At 50.4% G+C, this 16470-nt stretch overlaps 1 protein-coding gene across 1 annotated transcript in view; it reads left to right on the top strand.

Annotated features, from left to right (window-relative positions):
• The window catches only part of LOC146869315 (complement C4-like), a 529345-nt gene that overhangs the window by 366305 nt on the left and 146570 nt on the right, over window positions 1–16470 (top strand). Inside the window, exons 29-30 of the mRNA XM_085634104.1 lie at window positions 7794–7962; window positions 12249–12463. Coding sequence (XP_085490230.1) covers window positions 7794–7962; window positions 12249–12463 — 384 coding nt within the window. The remainder of the gene's footprint in view (window positions 1–7793; window positions 7963–12248; window positions 12464–16470) is intronic.

Genomic DNA, 16470 nt, shown 5'->3' on the forward strand with positions numbered 1-16470 from the left:
GGGTGGCATTTAGAGGAGAATGGAAGCAGACCTGAGAGGTTGGTCTCTGTACCGGTTGAAATAGGCCCTTTAATTACATATAAACCTGCTGTACATGGGGTTGGATATATAGAAAAAAGTATAAATTTACACGGAAATCTCAGGATAACAGCAGCACTTATCATATATGTTCCCAAATAATAACAAAATACAGAGTTGTGGTGGACCAGGGAAGAGAAAGCCAGGGGAATGAAGCTGTGAAGCAGTTTTGCCACCAGACCAGGGAGGAGAAGCAAGCCTGGGGAAAACCTCTGACCAGGAGACGGCCAGAAGAGTCACTAGATGTAGGAGAACTACATATATTCAATCAGACTGCTTTGGTCCTTATATTTGTGTGCGTTCCTTCATAACAACAAGCTCCGCCTTCTCTCCTACCCTCTTCTGTAAGCATGGATACTTAAAGTGAGCAGTGGCGCCAAGTGCATGATGCTTATGCCGCAGAAATGGACGGGCACTGAGCTGACATTTCTCCAACCCCGCTCGCCCTTCAAACAAATTATTTGACATGTGACCAACACTTTCCAAGCCCTACCAGTTTTGGAGAGTTACCAGCCTGCTGTAGAGTCTCTCAAATTCCCTAAAGGCGAGACCACCTTTGCTCCATCTTCTAGATTCTCCATCGGCCCCTTTCGCACAACTGAGCTCCTTATGTAGCTGTAGCCCCCGAAGGATCTACCCAATCCACTCCTCTGGTGTTTTCAAGTTTTGAACTGATCATTGAAAACCAATGCGCTCTGATGGCAGAAGGGGCAGGAACTTGACGATGGCATTCATTGTGGCCCAAACAAACCTTCACCTGAAGTCCTAGATGTTTCCCCCGTGCGCTACAATCACCACGGAGCGGGGCGGCGTGCCTCTGCGGTGGATGAACAGTAGGAATTCATTTCAGCCTGGTGTTGATGCTTTTCTTCGGAAGGCTTGATTTTTGGTCTTTTCTTTGCAGAAGTGAGATGTCAGTCACATTGCTTTGGGTTTTCTTCTATCTATGGCTGCAGTTCTTGAATTTGTGTCCTAAGTTCAGTAGGCTGCCTCTGTAGAGCTGTGTCTGATGCAGAGGAGTTTGAGGGTTATTTTTTTATTTTTTTATTTTTTTTTTTTAAAAACCTTTATTTCCAAAAGTCAGGACACAGCTATTCAGCCGACAACCCGGAGGTTCGGCAGCATCGATATATAGAAACAGAGATGCATCCCCAGTACCGTGAAAGGAGAAGTGCAAAGGTTCAATTTTAAATAAACACAAAAACACACAACAAACCCCAGCAAGGCAAGAACACTGAAAGCCCATGATGAAGCCCCCCAGGGGAGGTCGGACCCCACTCATCTAACAGTTACAGTACAGTGTAAAGAGGAAGAAGAGGGACAGCAGAGGCCAAAAAGTCCATAAACCATACTGAGCTGGAAAGAAGGTTAGGAGGAAAGCTGTTCCTCGGGAGGATCCAGATACGGGGCAAGACATATTCCCCCCCTGTATTGATTCCATCGCCCCCAGATGGCGTGCCACTTCCGGGGGCGACCTCTAGCGCAATAGACCGTCTTCTCCCTTAACATACTCCAGTCCTGATTTTCTTTCCACGCGGTCAATGTGGGGGGCCCCGCGGAGCCCCACAATCGCGCGATATCTCTCTTAGCGACCATGTTGCCCAGAGTCACCCATTGGGTCTGCGCCGCATTATGATCAGTGGGCCCCCAGACATTCAGGAGACAACACCGCGCTTCCGGCTGCATAGCAACGCCCGTCACCTCCCCCATTACTGCATGGACTCTCCTCCAGAATTCTGTGATGACAGCACATTCCCAAATGATATGCAGGAAAGTACCCACCATACCACATCCCCTTCTGCATAGGCCGTCTTCCGAGAATCCCATGTGGACCAGCCGTGGCCCCGTCACATACACTCGATGCAGTATTTTAAGCTGCACCAGCCTCAGACGCGACGGGATCGCAACCTCCTTAGGAGAGGAAACAGCAGACTGCCAATCCTCGTCATCCAACTTGAGGCCATCTCTAGACCACTGGTCCCTCAACCCCAGAAGCATATCCGCCCGGACGTTGATCAGTTTCTTATAGATGAGCGAAATCGTGCTCTCGGGCATATGGCCATCAAGGACCCGGTCCTCCAAAGGAGAGGACTCAGGCACCTTCTCACCCTCTATGAGGACTGATCGGAGGGCGTGACGCACCTGAATATAGCGGAAAAACTCAGATGGCCCCAGCTCATACTCCTTCTGCAACTCTTCAAAGGACTTCACCCTCCCCTTAATCAGGACATCTCCGACCCTGGAGATGCCGATCAAGTCCCATTTGTCAAAGCCTTTTGTGTGCCAAAGCCTACCCAGTCTCTCAGATTCAAACAGCGGGGTAGCGAGGGTGAGCCTATCCTTCCAGCCCAGCGAGTCAGTTGCCATCTTCCACACTCGCACCGCCACACCAGTGGGCCCCGTGAGGGACGAGTCCAGGGACCGCGAATACAACGCCCTGTAATAGTTACCACCACGCAGCAACCACCTGTCCATGGCATACCCAGGGCTGAGGGCAGGACCATAAAACCCATGGTTAATCGCACTCAGCTGGGTGGCCCAATAGTACCGTCGGATGTCTGGGAGCGCAATGCCCCCGTCGTACCATGGAAGCGTCAACTTTGCAATAGCTATTCGCGGCCGCCCATCCCAAAGCAACGTTCGTTGGAGGCCTTCGACCTCCCGAAAGTATTTGGCCGGAACCCAGTCCAAAGTATTCTGCAGTGCATAGAGGAAGCGGGGAAGCGACATCATTTTGAACAGGGCCGCACGCCCAACGAGGGAAAGCGGCAGCCTCCGCCAGCCTTCAACATCCCGCCTCAGGCGTGCCAGGGGGGGGAGCAGGTTCTTCTCATATCGCACAGCAGAGTCCATGGAGATATAAATCCCCAAATACACGAAACCCTGCTGAGCGACCTGTATCGAACATGTTCTAGGGATCGGTGGAACCTCGCCACTAAGAACATACAAATATGATTTACTCCAGTTGATAACAAGACCCGAGTTCCTACCAAAAGATGTGAGTACGTCACAGACCACTATAAGTGATTTCTTGGGTGAGGCAAGATACAGCAGGATATCATCGGCATAGAGCGAAATACGGTCCTCGTGTTCAGGCGACCATCTAAGTCCCCGTATGTCCGGGTGCCAACGTATCCACGCAGCCAGCGGCTCAAGTGCGAGGGCGAACAACAAAGGCGACAGGGGACAACCCTGCCGAGTACCCCTCCCAAGCTGAAACGGAGTCGACGCCCGACCATTCACCACCACACTCGCAAGTGGCCCCTCATACAGCAACCTCACCCAGCTCACAAAACCGTGGCCAAGCCGAACTTGGTCAGCACGGCCCACAAATATGCCCATTCCACGTGTCAAAGGCCATCGTGGCGTCAAGAGACGCCACAATAGCTGGTTCACGCAGCGTGCCCGCCCTGGCGATTACACCATGAAGGCGCCGAAGATTTAACGCTGTGTTTCGGTGCGGGATGAAGCCGGATTGATCCGGGTGGACCAAGTCACCGAGTACCCTAATCAATCGGGTCGCCAGGATTTTCGCCAGAATTTTCGGCTCTGCGTTAAGAAGTGAGATAGGCCTATATGAGGTGCACTTATCTCGGGGTTTGCCCTCTTTGTGTATAACCACGATCGTCGCCAGTCGCTGGTCCAACGGGAGGGTCCCACTCCCCCGCGCCTCCATAAACATGGCGCGCAGATGAGGGGCAACCCTATCCGGAAATAGCTTGTACAGGTCGACCGGCAAGCCGTTCGGTCCCGAGGCCTTGCCCGAGTTTAACGCGCGAATAGCCCCCGCTACCTCGTCAACCGTTATATCACCATCTAGATCGTCCCTATCTATGTCAGAGAGACAGGGCAACTCGATATCACGGAGGAGGTCAGACGAGTCCTCGGGCGGCCTATCCGACACTGAGGCATAAACCCTACAGAAATAGTCCGAGAAACACTGTACAATCCTCTCAGGTTCCACAATCGCCTCTCCCCTCTCTCCCGTCAACTCTGGCACAACTCTATTGACCCGTTCTTTTTTGTCCAGCCAAGCCAGGAGTTTCCCTGCCTTGTCACCAACATCATACAATCGGCCCTGCTGTTCCCTACTGAGGGTCTTAGCGGCATTCGTCACCAGGTCCTTATACTCAGCTTGCTTCAAGCAAAGCTCATGCAATGAGGACTCTGTAACCTCCTCCTCCAGCGCTCCCTCCAGAGCCGCGATCTCCTCCTCAACCTGCAGAACCTCGCCATCTCTCCGCCGCTTGGCAGCTACTACTAGGGAGAGGGCTTCCCCTCGGAGCACGGTCTTAAATGCTTCCCACAGCGACACTGCCGAGTCCACGGATCCCTGATTATCCTTGAAAAAGTTATCTACTTTCTTTACCAGCGCGCTGCGCATCTTGGGATCCCGGAAATACCACGGGTTGATAGGGGCCACCCTTCCTCCTCCCTCCCGACCTAGATCCAGCCGGATCCACACTGGCGAATGGTCAGATATACCACGCGCCATATGCCGCGCCTCGGAGACCAATGAGGCATGCGCAGCCAGAGTGAGTAGATAATCAATCCTGGAAAGACTACCATGTGCCCCGGAGTGGAACGTGTATTGGCTCTGTGTGGGGTGCCGGAGCCTCCAGCAGTCTATCAGGCCAAGCGTGTTTAGGAAGTCTGGGAGCCACTTCTGAGCCCCCCCGTGTCTCTGGGCGGGTATCTATCCAGCAGGCCGGAGCCAACAGCGTTGAAATCACCTCCCACCACAAGCAGACCCCCGGGGAGATCCAGCAGGGCCCTACCCAGATCTGTGAACGTGGAGGCCTGCAGGGCCGGCGGGACATAAACCGAAACTAACACCAAAGTTCTTCCTTCCCACCGCCCCGCCACCGCCACAAACCTCCCCCTATCATCAACAATGGTGGAGTCCACCTCAAATGGTAGCGAGGCTCTGACTAGGATGCCCACACCCCTGGACCCAGAGGAGAATCCCGAATGTGCTATGAATTTATAACCCTTCCTATTCAGAGCATAGCATGTATTACCTATAAGATGCGTCTCCTGCAGCAAAGCAACATCCGGCATTGACCGTTTCAAGGATTGCAAAACAATCCCACGCTTAATGCGATCCCCCAAACCATTAACATTCCAGCTTATAACACTCAAACCCCTACCCCCCATCCTCAAACATAAAGAGGCCCACCCCACTCCCGAAGAGCCACCATGGAACAGTCCTGGAAAGAATCACCATGCCTTGCAGAAATAAACCCCCCAACAACAAACCCAAAATCCCAGAAACCCCCCCCACCCTGCACCCCTGCGGCAGCTTACAAAGCCCCCCCCAAATTGCAGTGTGCCTGTCGCCCTACAAAAACCCCAAAAATCTACAAAAAGTACCCTAAGGGAGGAAAGAGCACCCCTCGTCCTCCCGCCGCCCTCCGCATTGACTGCACTCTATTCAAGTCTTCAAATATAGCCAAATCGAGTCAGACCGGCTCCGAAAAATCAGCCCTGCCCATCCCGGCCACTGTCCCCATCCTCGGCAATGTCCTCCCCCGTCCGTCGCCGGGGCAAAGCGTCCAGCCATTCATCGGCCATAACAGGAGAGTCAAAGAAGAATGTCCGATCTTCGTGCACCACACGTAGTCTGGCAGGGAAGAGCATGGCATACTTCAGATCCCTCTCCCGGAGCCGCCTCTTCACCCCCAGAAAGCCCTGTCTCTGCCTCTGCACCTGCTGGGTGAAGTCCGGATAGAAATTCACCGACGCGTTCTGGAAGGGGACCGGGCCCGTCACCCTCGATGCTTGCAGGATAGCGTCCCGATCTCGAAAATGAAAGAGCCGAGCAACGATCGGGCTCGGTGGGGCACCCACCTTGGGCCTCCCACCCGGCACTCTATGGGCCCTTTCAACCGCGAAGAACTTTCCAAGACCCTTAGGCTGCAGATGGTTAAGCACCAAGTCCTCGACAAGCAGGTCAACCGAAGCCTCATCCGAGGACTCCGGGACCCCGATGACGCGCACGTTGTTGCGCCTGGCCCGGCTCTCAAAATCCTCCAGCCGGCGGGCGGCGAGATCACGCTCGGTCCTCAGCTTACGAACCTCGCTCTGCAGTTCCGTGACATCATCGGTGAGGCCCGTGGTCTTGAGGTCCAGGGTCCTGACCCGTTCATTCGTTTTGCCCAAGTCCGCACGGATCAGGTTAACATCCACCAAGATGGCATCCACCTTATGCGCCAGGGCATCAAACTGTCTCCCAATCGAGGTCTGCATCCCTTCGAGCGCGCCCATGACATCCTGTAGTGAGAGCTCCGGGGCCAAAGGCGAGGCCGCCTTCTGGGTATCCGGCGACTGGCTCGACCCACTCGGTGATGCCTTCTGCAGAGCATAGCGGTCCATACTATTGACTTGGGTATAGGCTCCCCGCCTGGTAGACTTAGTCTTCAGCCGATCCACCTCTGCTTTGCCCGACATGGTTGATACCAAGCAGGTCGGTTCAGATAAGATGGGTCCCTCTCAATGAAAGGAATCAGGAGTGATCAGTGCTGCAATGGGCCACCAGAGTAGCCTGCAAAGCGTCCATAGGGTGATAAAGCCACCAAGAGCTCTCCAGGGGCAGGGCCGACAGAGGGAGAGAAAGCGAAAGTGAAAGGACGGGGACCTCCGTCCGACTGTTCACACCTCGCCTGGCCGTTGTTGTTCAACTAGAAGTCGGGCATCCTGCCAACTCTAGCCCCTGGCATCCCTCGGAGATAGGCCGCAATCTTCCATCAGGCATAAGTCCGGTTCCCGGTGGGCGATCCGACCGCGGGTAGCATCAATCGCCTCCCTGACAGTTCATCCACACGATGCCATGCATACCGACAGGATTAGAGACAGGATAGTCGACGGAGGGCGCGAGGGTCTCGGGAGCTCAGAGCTCACGCGGCCATCTTGGTCAAGCGCTAGGCTCCTCCCCCTTGAGGGTTATTTTAAGTGTCTGCTACAGCAAGTACTTGGCTTGGTTTGTTAGTGTTGCGACAACTGAAGAGCAGCAACCACAAATCTTGCTGCCATGTACATAGTCCTTTCTAGAGTATTGGATTGGCCACAATCAGAGTGCGCTTAATCACCTTCTGACCCAGGATACTTGAACGAGTGCCCACAGTGGTCAGAGCGGAATGACATTTGTGGTTTCAAGCAGGAGGGTGAGTTATTATATTGTTAAATTCAGAGATGCCGAGGGCGAAGCCAGATGAACATCATCATGAGTACTAGCGGTAGAACCACAGTATTTTACGAGTGTTTTCAGACTGCATCCTTGGTAATGAATTATTCGACCTTTGCCAGACTAAATTTGAGGAAGTTTATTGTTAATTAGTATCTTTGAGTGTGATATGTCTGGAGGTTGTTCTTTTTGTACGGCTGATGGCGGACATTGTTGTTGTGCAAGCGAATAGGGGCCCTGGTGGATCCCTGTGTAGATGGAACTGGACCCCCAGTTGCACTGCCAGGGCAGCTGCTGATCCCACAGAAGCCTGATCTGCTATGATGTGAGCAATGAAGGTGCAGCACTGAAGCTGCCTTTTCTCTATTAGCTTTTTCTCTTGCTAATCCTCTTCCTCTGGAAATGGATCTTTGATTATGTTTTTCCATCCTACATCCGATACAACTCATCCAGTTTCTTCTGTACTATGCGTACGAGTATGGGTGCTTCGCAGCCGTACACTGTGCCCCACTCTTCTTTCCATCCTCTGCAGAGGCTGAGCATTGAGAGGGCGGCCCAGTACCTCCAGCAGAAGCTGCCCAGTTTGCAGCGTCCTTACACCGTCGCCATCTCGGCCTACGCCCTGACTCTGGTATCAGACAGCGATAGCGCCAAGATGGAGGCCCACAGCTACCTGATGGACTTCGCCACAAAGACCAAGGGTGAGTAGCCCACTGCCACCAATGTGGTAAGTAGATAAGGGGAGAATGAATGAGAGAGTGGCCACATTGCACACACCATTTGCTTCCTACAAATGACCAAGACCTAAGAATAGAAACGCTCAACCAATGAACACCCAAGGACAATAATAGTAATCGCATAATGTTTTAATATAACATTCCATATTTGTATACATTTATAGATAAAAGAGTAATGATGGCAGTATATTGAGAAATAGAAAAATGTGCAAGTTCATTTACAGGGTCACATTATCAATAGTAGATAGCAAAGGTTCCACTGTCGAAATGTGAGCGGACCGCGTAGTGCTCGTGTGTTTTAAAAGTGCAAATGATAAAAACACACGTGAGACAAAGATACACAGCAAAAGTTCTGTCTGTGGTGCCTAGTGTTGCGACTGTACAAGATGTCCACACCTGCCTGTTCGAATAGGAGTTATTCCACGGGACACAATCTAAAACCGTCATTCGTCGGTGATGTACATGTTCGGCCCTGGTAGATGGTTTGGGGAGTCTTCATCAGGACAAAGGTACAGACCACTTTGAGCAGCAGCCGGTGGCACAAAGAGGAAGAACAGTCTAAACAGTGTCCAGGGGCAGAAAGCACTTAACTATTCCAACCTACAAGAAATCCAGCTTCATCTGCAAAAAATCAGACACCAATGACAGGCAAAGTAGAAAGCAGTCAATGTCATGCATGCAGCCTCGCAGGGAACTGGCTTACTGGAACATAGTCTTTCGTGCAATGAGCTGAAGGGCGTGGAAATTGAAGGAGTCAATCAACCGCAGGAACATTTAACCAAAAAGATTAAAATGTACAAAGGTGCTTTGGTGATCTACACAGAGAGACTTACACAATGAATGAGAAAACTGGGGAAAGAAAACAGAGAGAGATCAATCCTCGCCTTCGCGGCGGTAAAGGAGCACCCTCCGTGAACTCTCTGAGGGGAGACAATCTTTTCTGACCGCCTTCCATTGATAAACTGAAAATGTTTATTGAAAACATCAAGTTGTAGTCAGGCATAGTTGCCTTACTCGAAATAGAATCTGTCCCTGTCGGTGATGCATATGGTACATATTTAGTTTTTGGGGTAAAAAGCCAGCTTGTCTTCCAAACTGAGGGTGGGGATGTTCTGTATCAAAGATTGGGTGTAAACTAAGTCAGACAATATTTCATGACATTGAGAAAACATATCTGAAGGGATTTTGTTTCAGGAGTCTGTTCTCTGGGGAGAACAATGACTGTCAAGCTTATGTAATAACGAAAGTTTAGTCAAAACCATATTGAAACTGACTTATTGTAAGCAGGACGTGTCTTTATATAAAGAGATACGTATAGTGTTGAAACAGGCCAACTAAGAACTTTCACCGTGTCATTCATAACCATTTAATATTGCTCTCCCAGGGAGCAGAGACAGCATAAGTAATAGGTGTGAAATGGCGCTAATTCACGATAGAGGTAGACGGACAGAAAGGGATATTGTGTCCTTAGTTGACTGAAAAGGGTTAAGCTTCTGTTCTTGACCGTTGACTGGAAGCTGGAATTTGCACCCCTTTCCCTGCTAAGGCTGAAGGTCTCTCAGATGTCAATAATAAATGTCTTCGTTTATTGCAATGGAAGATATCGCTGTATAGTGGCAGATGTTAAGATCAGTGTCACCGGTACATGCATGTGTATGAAGGTTTGGGATGGACTGGTCTCATGAGAAGCCGGGTCAGAATGACTGTGCATAGTCGGGGCCTCTGTCTAGAGTGGCCGAAGACCACTTGGTTTGACAGCTACTGAAAGTGATTGTGGGTGGTCTACGCTCTTTGCAAGCGTTCCTGATGTAACGCCTTAAGTTGCCAAAGGTATGCACAGATGCTCTTTGCTTCAGCACAGGATCCAAGCAAGACCTTGCCGCGGGGCCTCACATGGCCATAACCGGTATGAAGCTGCCTGTCTTCCCTGTTGGAGGGGGCCTTGCCTTGCATTTCAGGATGGACCGTCTCCATGACAAGGCGGCCAGTACTAATTTTCCCAAGGTTTGCTCTCAGTCTGGAAACCAATTACTTGTATTTATTTGTGTCACGGTTCTAATCATCATGAATTCCACCCTCACTGAGTCTTGCGAGAGGAGCCAGGGTGATAGAGCCTAGAAAAACCGCCCCAGGGACTCTCCTTCCTCACTGTGTAACTCTGCCTTCTGGCTTTCCTCTTCTGCTAGCTCTGCAGTTCTCTTTCACTCACAGACCTTTCCATTGACTCTTAGTCACTGCTCACTTCTCTGTCACTGGCTCTTCGAAGACTAGCCAAACCATACTTCCATTCACTTGTCTTTTCAGAATGTATTTGTTTGCTGTTCTCTACTTTTCTTGGTCTCTACCGCTCAGTTCCATTTTCTGTTCTCTCATTGTCATATCCCACCCTTGCTGTCATTCTCTTCTTGGTTCCATTTTGCCTCATTGTCAGGGCCGTTTCTACTATTAGGCAAGACTAGGCGGCCGCCTAGGGCGGCAAAGGGGGAGGCCGGCAAAAAACATGAGTTTGGGAATCCCTTTCAACAATTCGACATGACGTCACTTTCGGCGCCACAGGCGGGGGCCGTGCGCGCCCCTAATAGCCTGATGAAAAATTCCCGCCCGCGGCACTGCTGAGTCACTTGCTGAAGACTGCAGCCATGCCTGACGTCACCCTGCCAAGGTACTTGTGTGCAAGACATCGCAGCGAACTGCTAATGTGAGGCGAGCGTGACCTCTACTTGACCTACGACCTACCACAGGAAACCCCAGACTCCGGTGAGCCTGTTATCTTTTACCAATCCCTGTGAGTGTAGCACTGCACGCTCGTAATAACTCAGTGTTTCAAAGCTTTTTTCATTTAGCGCGTGGCCACTTTCCGCTGCCTCTGACATCGGCCCCTGTCGCCGGCCCCCGTCTTCGTGTGCACCAAAATGATAGCTGCACTGTAAGCGCGCAATGCGTGCATGTCTCGGCAGGCTTGAGGACTGGTAGCTCATGTGTGTGCTAGACTACCATACTACAGTGAATATTACCCGAAAAACGCTGCCAGCATACCTGTCACTTTCAGTGCCCAATGGGGAGACACTTTACTAGGGCGGTGCCACGAGCTGGCGGAACTCGAAGTTTAGCTGCAGTGTGTACGCTGTTTGCACTACAGCGGGGGCAGTGTAATAGATCCTGCGGTCCTCTCAGGCTCACCCAACCACTTCTGCACGGGCTAGCTCAGACTCCCCGTCGAGGGCTGGAGCCTGCTGCCTGGCAGCCTGCAGCATATGGAGCCGCTTGCTGCTGGCTTCCGGCTGCTTCCTAACTTAAACATCCCACCGCAGATTCTTGACAGATTCTTGACTTTGACTGAATCAATGGTATGTGACATAGATTTGAGCGCTGGCATGTTTATCACATTATTATTTTAGCATCACAATAAGCCCAGATCAAAACCTGTGATCAATTAAGCTGCTCCTGTCGGAGCTGCTCCACAGGCTTTCCTCGTGTGCTGTTCAACATATGAAGGAGAACAACATGATCCGGATCACAATCCGAACGCGGGCTCTGCCTGCAGCCCCCACGCAAATCTAGTAGTGCCTCGCCTTCCGTTTTAAGTGCTGGCAAGGCACTCCAGACAGTCACTACTATGCACATGCAGTGGAGAGATTCCAGGTTAAAATGGGCTGTTTGGTTCTTTTTACTGAGCTGCCCAAGGCTGTGGTGTTGGCAAGATGCTTTTTTTATCCCCCTGGGGTCTACATCAGAAAACAACCGAAGGGCCTCCTGGCAGTCAGTGGAGCCCCCTCCCCCCCCATCCCAAACATAACTTCGGTCCCAAGCAGCCGCTCTGATTCCGACCTCAGGTCATTGTACACCAGTCTACGCTGCAGTAAAAAGGGCAAAGCGGCCACTGTAACTGGCAGTTGAAGTTCTCAAGGAGTGCCAAACGATTGCTGATGAATAACTAATCACATCCGTGACACCGACGCAGCACCTGTTTACATTTCACACGTTTTACTCTAAATTGCATTCCTGAAGACTGTGATGTTTCTGTAGATTTTAACAATGCACTGACACGGTGTGCTTACAGGCCATTTCAGAGAGATGCTGGCAGAGAAAGAATGAAAGAGTATAGAGAGTGAGAAACTGCGGAGGAGTTAGCCTGGATGACAGGGGGAGAGCGATGGTAGTAAAAGGGAGGGGGCAGCATTTTTCAATTCTCGCCTAGGGCTGCAAAACACCTAGAAACGGCCCTGCTCATTGTCTCTTCTCGCGCCTAGATGGCCGGATGCTGTACTGGGAATCGAAGGAGGCAGACAGGCTGCACTCAGAGACCAAGAAGGACCGCGTGCCAAGTGCTTCCGCCATCACAGTGGAAGGGACCGCCTTCGCCCTGATGCACGTGCTGCTTCGGAATGACATCCCGACAGCCAATCAAATCGTCAGGTGGCTGACGGAACAGCAAAACTACGGCGGGGGATTCAAGTCCACACAGGTAAGGATTCCTCTCAGTGTGGCCCAGGGCCTTCCAGAAGCTTCTGTGGGGCCTGGGCCGCAAACGTCATGCGGGGCTCCTCTCTGGTTTTCTGGCAGCACAAGCACCTCGCTCAGAACAGAAACACTGTCCGGGGAACTATTTGGAGGTTGCCGCAGCGAAAGGCGCCACATACTAAAGGCGGTCATCACCTGCCTCATTCCGATATATAAACACATTAAGCCTTACAGGCCTTCGAATGTTTGGGGTCAGGGGCAAACAATCCCAGCTGAGACCCCGATGCATGAAACACTGAAAAGTAACAGCCAAACAGAGTGATGAGGTTAAAAAGAAAACTTTCTTATTTAATATGGTGTGTTCAGCAGGGATGTGCAAAGCTTTTATTATGTGAGTAGCTTTGCATGTCAGAGTTATCGACTGCTTTCAGCTCTTGAAGCTTCTTGCTTTCCCTTCGTGAATGTTAGTTGGCACCAAAAGTGGATACACTGTTCTTATGAATACTGTGAACCTGTATTGTGTGGGTTTGCAAGTTTACATCTTGCTTTGCTTCTCCTTGGAGAAAGTATTTCAGAGAACACTTGAATGCATGCATAAGCAGTATAGAGCCCTGACTTTCGCAGGAAAGCTTAGCTTGTGTGCAAATTAGTGACCTTTGAATATTGTTTGCAAGAAATATGGAAATGTTTCAATAAAAAAAATAAATTGCAACATCGCTCAACCTTTAGATATAGCCTATGTTGTGATTGGCAGAGGCTCCAGTCAAACAAACATTATGGCTGTCAGATATTCTAATTTGTTGCAAACCAACTCTGCGATTGTTTACGGTGTAACTACTGAGTACAAGTTTAGGATGCCTTCGTCATAGGAAGCCTACATCACTGCGAAATCATAGATGGGACAGATGGGTAGTGAGTCAATTTCTTGACGTGATTATTCATTGAGGGGCTTTATTGGTCTTTGGATCTTTCTGTGTGGGCAGCTGTTCACTTCAACTTTTGAATATCGCCAGGTGTCAGACTGGCTCCGGAACCTTTTGAGCAGTACCTCTGGGCGCTGGTACGTGGCACCTTGCAGCTCTTCACTGATGCTGTTCCGCTTAGGAAATGATGTGTGGGTTCAATATAGGTGCCACTCCTGCACATTATTATCGGTCCTTTCTTAACGGGCCACCAGACATGGATCCAGAGTTACCGCTCGTACCTTAGAGATCTGTTTACCTCAGAAATATTGCAGTGTGCAAGAGAAAATCTTGCCTCCCAAAACGACACGTTTTAAACCTTGCGAGAAATGTTGCAAGCAAATGTTCTTTCAACCTGACTCCAGGAGTAACCCATCCCCTTGAAGTTAGCCTCGTGGCCTCGGCACCAGGTGTTTCTTGTCCTTCCTCTTTTCCTTTTCCCTTGGGGGTCATGAGCAGGGAGTTGGAAAGTCTGCTGCCATAGGTCATTGTTGCTGAATGTGCTTGTCCAGTGGATTTGGCGGATTCTCCTCAGACAGGTGTTGATGAAGGTCTGGGCTTTGTTGGGGGATGGTTACTGTTGTCCTCCAAGTTTCTGCTCCATATAGAAGTACTGATTTTATGTTGGTGTTAAAAAGCCCGAACTTGGTTTGCAGCGATAGGTCCTTTGAGCTGAATGAAGGCAGCTCTTGCTTTGCCGATTCTTGCCTTGAGGTCGGCATCTGTGCCGCGCTCCTTGTCTATAACCCTGGCCAGGTAGGTGAAGGCCTCGGCCTCTTCCAGTGCATCACCTGCAAGAGTGACTGCAGTTTGGCTGGCCCTGGTAGCCTTCAGGATCTTGGTTTTCCCCTGTGGACATTGAGGCCAGGTTGTGCTGATGTCGCTGCCACGTTGTTAGTCTTCTCTTGCATCTGTAGATGGGTAGGGGGGAGTCGGGCCAGGTCGTCTGCAAAGTCCAGGTCGTCAAGCTGCTTCCAAGGTGTCCACTGGATCCCATTTCTTCTCCGTGCTGTGGATGTCTAATGATCCAGTCTATGGTCAGTAAGAAGAGAAAAGGCGAGAGCAAACAACCCTGGCGGACCCCGGTCTTGGACGTAATTTGGATGTAGTCAGGGGTCGCAGCTGTGGCCTCTAGCTTGCTCCCTGTTACTCCTGGCACTTCCTATTCAACCCCAGGCCTTAGAAGAGGCAAAGATTTTGCCCCTCTGAGGCCGGGGTTCATAAAGAAAGTGCCAGGAGGACATCTGCGGCCCCTGACTACTCCCAAATGACGTCCATGACTCGGGTCCTCACTTGGAAGGCTTCCATGAGTTGGCCTTGCAGGTCAGTCCCTTGTAAGAGTTCCTGATGATTCTTACGAGTACATCTGGCACACCGCAATGGTGGAGGACGTGCCAAAGGGTCTATCTATCCACTCTCTCAAGTGACTTCTCCTAGTCTACAAATTTGACATAGGGGGGGGTGTTCCATTACATGGACTGCTCAATGATGATGTGCAGTGTTGCAGTCTGGTCTGTGAAGGATCTATCTTTGCAGAAGCCAGCTTGCTGGTCTCGCAACTTATCACTGACTTTTTCCTTCATTCTGTTCAAGATGACTCTGTTAAACACTTTGCTTGGGGTTGATAGAGGAGTTATCACACTGTAGTTTGTGCAGTTACTCAGGTCGCTTTTCTTGGATGAGGTATCTCTCCTTCCAGGCTGATGGAATCTTTTCCTCTTCCCAGAACATTCAAAACATGGGGTAGAGCATATCTACTGATATTTCAATGTCTGCAATCAGTGCCTCTGCAGGAATGTTCTCAGTTCTGCTGCCTTTCAATTTCTCAGATGTTTGATGGCTTGCCGTATTTATTCCTTGGTTGGTCTGTTGCAATCAATTGGCAATTCCTGTTCAGCTGGCTGAATGTCTGGTGGAGACTGTGGCACAAGTTGGTTCAGCAGTTTTTCAAAGTTCTCCACCCATCTACATTGTTAGCCTTCGTTACGCATGATTGTCTTGCCAGCTTTGTCTTTAACAGGTCTTCCAGGCTTGCTGTATGTGACGGAAACTTTCTTTGTTATGTCGTAGAGTTCTTTCAAGGTTCCATTGGTTGCTGCTTCCTGAGCCTGTGAAAAGACCATCGATAATTCTTCACTTGTCTGCTCTTAAGCTTCTCTTTGCTTCCTAGTTGGTTTTGGTGTATTCACCTTGAGCTTTTTCTTTTTCTGCTCTAGTTCAGCTGGCGTTGACTGCAGCTTTCTTTTCCTTTCTGTCTTGAATTTTGCAGAGAGTCTCGGTGGAAATCCATTCTTTATGCTGGTATTTCTTGGGACCCAGTACCTTCTGGCGGGCTGATATCACTGTTTCTTTGACCATCTCCCACAATCAATCAATCAACCACATAATTTGTAAAGCGCACTACATACCCGGTAGGGTTTCAAGGCGCTGGGGGGGGGGGGGGTGCTGTTACTGGTCGAAGAGCCAGGTCTTGAGTTGTCTCCTGAATGTCAGCAGGTCTTCGGTTTGTCGCAGGTCGAGGGGGAGGGTGTTTCAGGTCTTGGCGGAGTGATGGGAGAAGGATCTGCCTCCGGAAGTAGCTCTCCGGATGCGTGGGACCGAGTTTCTTTCGGGTCTTTCTCGTCCTCTAGTTGTTGCAGGACATGAAACTTGTTACTCAAGGTGACTGAATATTTACTCCGTTTCTGTGCATTTTTGAAGACCGTGGTGTCATATCTCTGATGTTGGTTTGTCGGTTCCATCCATGCTTTGTTCAGCTTTAGCTTTAGCCTAGCCACAACAAGGTGATGGTCTGATGCCACATCTGCTCCTCTCATCACTCTCACATTCTGCAGGGACCTCCAAGTCCAAGGTTCGGTCTCATTCTTGTTCCAGAAGTCTCAAGGGTCGATAATGAGGTTGATTATCATCATGCTCCAAATCTTTGGGTAAGTTGAAGGAAAAACTAAAAGGGACTTGGCCCGTTCCTGCCACTCTCATACTCCTAAGACAGCGCAAGAGCATTACCATGCCTCGATCTTATTCCCGAAGTTAGTCAAAATCTAAACCC

This window comes from Triturus cristatus, chromosome 1_1, assembly GCF_964204655.1.
Source record: "Triturus cristatus chromosome 1_1, aTriCri1.1, whole genome shotgun sequence".
Taxonomy (NCBI): domain Eukaryota; kingdom Metazoa; phylum Chordata; class Amphibia; order Caudata; family Salamandridae; genus Triturus; species Triturus cristatus.